Below are 4548 nucleotides of genomic sequence, written 5' to 3'. Positions count from 1 at the left end.
CTGCACTTCAGCCTGGGCGACAGAGGGAGATTCTGAGCAAAAAAGAAAAATAAAAAACAATGATAAGCAAACAGCATCTGTGGTTTGCTTAATCATGTGCCGATGTCAATTTTCTGGCTTCGATATCCTGCTATGGCTATGGGAGGTGTTACTGTTTGAGGAAGCTGGGCAAGGGATCTGGGGGAAATCACTGTATTATTTTTGCAACTTCTTGTGAGTCTGTAATCATTTAAACATTTTAAAACCTTAATTACAAAGAAATACCTCTGACCATGTTGGGGGAACAGGAGAATTAGAGAGAGAGGATGAGGGAGGGAGGGGTAAGGGAAGGGAGGAGACCTTCCTGCCCTGCCCCGCCCCTGCCCAGACCTCTGGCATCCACCACCATCCCCACCCCCGCCTCCCTCTCCTGTCCTCTGGCCCCAAGGGGGGCGAGGTGACGCTTCCCCCGCCCGCCCCCCGGGTCTCCAGAGAGGCCCAGGATGGCCCACTGGGCGTGCAGGGCAGGACCGGAGAAATCGGCCCACTCAGCCCGGGAAGGGTCGCCCAGGTGCGCACACCCTGAGTGGAGGTGGCCCCGGCCCCCACCCGCCGCCCAGGCCCAGGGCTGCGGAGAGCGAGTTTCCCCAGGAGGCCATGTGGCCCGCCCACCGTGGCTTCCCCCACTTCCCTGCCCCCACCGGCCAGGCTGTGACTCCCAGGAGACCCTGGCACTTTGCAGATGTGCTGTGCTCAGCATTTCGCAAGAGGCAGAGGCTTCCAGCTAAGCCAGCCCACCCCACCCTTCCGCCTCTAGGAACCCAGATGCCCAAAAGGGGTCCGTCCTGGAGCCCCAGGAGGGGCAGATGCCAGGCCGGGCCTGACCCCGGGGCAACCTTGGGGCAGGGGGCTGCCACGTCCTCCTTCCCTGCCCAGGGACAAGACGCTTGGGCCGCAGGCTGGGCCAGGGCCCTGGCTGGCTGGAAGGGCTGCCGCTCATTTCCTCTGGGCTGCCTCAAGAGGGGCTTTCCAGGCTGGAAAGGGAAGGAGCCCCGGAGTCCCTGATGCAAGTGGGCCGGGGGCTGGCGGACGCCGCAGGAAAAGGAAGGCTGAGGTCCGGGCTCCCCACCCCCTCCCGCCAGGCCGGGAGCCCCGAGGTCAGGCTCCTCCTTCACACCACCTGGACGCGCAGCCGCCAGCGCCGGCCACACTGGGATGGTCCCGCGGGGTCCCTGGCCCCAGCCCACACCCCGCTCTCCACCACCAGCTGCTCTCATCCAACCAGACGGCACGCTCTGCTGTCCAGGACCGCCGCCTGGCCCAGATGCAGCGTGGCAGGGCCAGCCCTCACACCCACCACCCTGGGGCCTCAGCCGCCGCAGGCTCCTCGGGCCGTGGCCAGACGTCCCAGGAGCAGCAGCAACCAGGGGCCACCGGCCGGCTCTGCGGCCTCCGTGCCCTCCCAGGGGGCTGACGCCCCAGCCCCAGCCCAGTCCTGCTTCGCTCTCCAGCCTCCCACGGCTGCCAGCGCTCCTGATCCCAGCCCTGCAGGGGGATGAGGCGGCTGCTGGGAGGAGACCCGGGCAGCTGGCAGCAGACCCACGGCAAGTCCGGGCAGGGCGGCCATTCGGCCCCTCGGAGGCCCCCACCCCCCGCACCCCAGCGTAACCTCCGGGCTGCGGCGGGAACTTGTGCAATGTTTCAAGAGGGAACAGAAGCCTGTGGGTGCCATCAGAAACTCCGGCTGGGCTGCTTCACTCGGGGGCTGGCAGCAGAGCGGGAAGCACGCCGGCCACTGCCCTGCCAGCCACTTGGCATTCCGGGAGATGACCACAGCGGCCCTGGGCCTGACCCCACTGGGCATCTCCCCTCCAGCAGGGGGACCCCCGGGGAGCCACCCCCAGACCTGGGGCAGGGATTCACCCCGCCTCTTTTCCCCACAGAGGGCCCCCCGACGTGGTAGGGCGTGCAGGAAGGGGCTGTTCCCGCCGCAGCCTGTGGGCGACTGGGCTGCTGGCTGCCGGGCCCACTGCCCTTCCTGTTTGCGCTGCCAGGCTGGCAGGCCTCGCCCACAGCCCCAGCCACTCTTCCTGGGTGAATTGGAAGGAACCTCCCCAACCTCTGCCCTGGGCCTGCTCCACCCGGAGACCGCAGCCAGATGGGCCATTGTGGGGGCCCCAGCGTGGGAACCCGCTAGCTGGCCTGGGGCTCAGAGGGTGGCCCAGAAATGGGTCAGAACGAGAGGCTCAAAGGAAAGGAGGGGATGAGTCAAAGTGAAAATGAGGGGTCCTCCCGCATTTCTGCTCCCAGGCCTCCTGACTCACTGGGCTCGCCGGGGCACAGGCGGGCCCCACACCAGCTCCATGGCCCGTGGGCATTGCGAGATCAGGAACACGCCCCCCCCCAGCTGGGCTTTCCTGGCGGGCCAGCCTCCCCGTGGACACCAGGGGAGGGGGCAGCTGGGTTCCACTCTAGCCGTTGGGCAGGCCCCGGCCCCCCGCCCCTGTGGACAGCGGACAGCGACTCCTGGGGAGGGGCACAAACCCCAGTGCAAGGGTGCCTTAGAGAGCCGCCGAGCCCGGCTGCCCACCCGGCTGCCCACCCGGCTGCCCACCTGGCTGCCTACTGCCTACCGCTCGGAGGGTTGGCCAGAGCAGGGCAGAGTCCAGACGCGCGACGCGCGCGCCCCCTGGCGGCCACTCGCAAGGCCTCTGGCTGCTGCAGAGAGAGCCAGTGAGCTAAATGCTCTCAGGGCCAGGGTGGGGCTGGGAAGCCACTCTGGGCTGGCCTTTGGAAAGGTGGTTGCCCAGAGGGCTGGAGCCTCCGAGGCTGGCCAGGCGGGCTCCAGGGGGGGACACGGCCAAGGGACGGCACAATGAGTCCCCCCAGGGTCTTGCTGGGTGGGGGGTTCTGCACACAGGTGTCACCCCAGGGTCATGCTGAGGTTTGAGGATGTCTCCCTTGGGCCTCTGTGCAGGGAAGGACACAGACGGGGAGGTCACTGAGGCGTCAACCACGGAGGCAGCACCGGGGGGCGCTGGGCTGCCAGGGCTCAGGCGAGCTCAGGGCGAGGCGAGCGGGTGGGCCAGGGGGAATCTTGTCTCTTGCTGCTACCCAGCCAGGGCAGGGGCAGGAGCTGCGGCTGGGCTCCAAGGCTGCTGCCTGAAGGAGGAGGGCGACGACCCCTCCAGCCAGGCCCCTGGCCCCGGAGAGGGATGTCTGGAGTCCCTGCAGGATTCGCAGCAGCCCACCCACACTCTGGGGTTTTTGGGGCTGGGAGGCTCTTGTTGGCTAGCCACAGAAGTTTGGACAGAGTTGAGGGGCTGTCCTCGTCTGAGCAGCTTGGGGCCAACGGAAGCCAACAAGGGCAGGTGGGGAGTGGGGTGCTGAGCTGCATAGGGGCTGGTGCCAGATAAGTGGGCTGAAGACGCCTCCCAGCAGCACCCAGCCCCCTACCCACCCTCCCCCAGCCTAGGCCCACTGCCACTGTGAGGGAGTCCCTGTCATCAAGACCTGGGTGAGCAGGGGGAGCCCAGGGACAGGTTAGGGACCCCCCAAGATGGGACTCAGCAGGTAGCTGCTCTCAGCCCCCAGGTCAGGCCAGCAGGAGTCAGGCAGGTGTGTCCTCACTCGAAGGAAAGACCTCAGAGTCTCAGGGGAGGCTGCCAACCCTGGGTCTGCTGGGCCCTTGACCCTGAGCGTGGCCTCGGTCTACACCCCACTTTCTCCATGGCTGTTTTTCAACAGCTCAGAGTGAAGGACAGTGGGCAAGGGCGTGGCATCTGGTGGTGAGTGTCCACCCCACCCCACCAGCACAGGGTCCAGAGGGAAACTGAGACTCCTGGCTGAGGACCAGTCCAAGGTTATAGCTGAGAGTAGGGATTGGGGGCTTCCGGGCCTGGGTGGACTGCAGTCCCCAAACACACTGCTTACTACAAACCAGCTCTGCAAGCAGGGGTGACCCCCTCTCTTCAGGGACCTGGCCATCCCCAGCCAGCCTTATCTTCCCCTTGTCAGAGCCACATAGGTACCAGCCTTCTCCTGGCCCCGCAACCATCACGGGGCTTCCGAACCCGATTCATCCTCCTCAGCCTCAGTGGGCCAGACAGCTTCAGCCCCTGCACCTTGGCCTGGTGCCGGCCTAATCTGGGCATCTTGGACCTCAGAGCCCCCCACTCTGGGCCTCACTCCTGAGTGTGGAACATGGTGGGTGGACCAGTTCCCTTCCCCAGCCCACTGCGTGTGTCCCTCAGGCCTTTCTGCCTGGCATATGCCCCACCACATTTGCAGGGGCCAGAGGCCTGTGGTGCCCCGAGAGAAACCCACACTTGATGTCTGCATCCTGCCCCTCCCTGCCTGAAGGCGGTGGGTGCCCCCCTCCCAGCCCCGTGTTTCACACAGGATGGGGTCTTCCAGGGAGGCAGCACGGCCCTGGGCTGGCCTGGTCCCACACTGCACCCTTCCCCTCCCCCACCTCGGGGAAGCCAGGTGGCAGGGGCGAGAGAAGGGTGGGGGTGGCCCTGTCCGCCCTCCCCCACGCCCGCGGGAGAGGACGCCCCCCTCTGGGGG

The 4548-nt window shown here is 66.4% G+C and overlaps 1 protein-coding gene across 1 annotated transcript in view; it reads right to left on the bottom strand.

Moving 5' to 3' along the window:
- Window positions 1-1348: 1348 nt before the first annotated feature.
- NPDC1 (neural proliferation, differentiation and control 1) overlaps window positions 1349-4548 on the bottom strand; it is a gene marked incomplete at its 5' end in the record, with an annotated part of 9571 nt that continues 6371 nt past the window's right edge. The window contains 2 exons of the mRNA XM_021707471.1: window positions 1349-1524; window positions 2613-2697. Coding sequence (XP_021563146.1) covers window positions 1349-1524; window positions 2613-2697 — 261 coding nt within the window. The remainder of the gene's footprint in view (window positions 1525-2612; window positions 2698-4548) is intronic.

The sequence above is a fragment of the Carlito syrichta genome, unplaced genomic scaffold, assembly GCF_000164805.1.
Source record: "Carlito syrichta isolate Samal-C Ts95f unplaced genomic scaffold, Tarsius_syrichta-2.0.1 Scaffold118044, whole genome shotgun sequence".
Lineage (NCBI taxonomy): Eukaryota > Metazoa > Chordata > Mammalia > Primates > Tarsiidae > Carlito > Carlito syrichta.
This window is presented reverse-complemented; position numbering and strand designations above follow the sequence as displayed.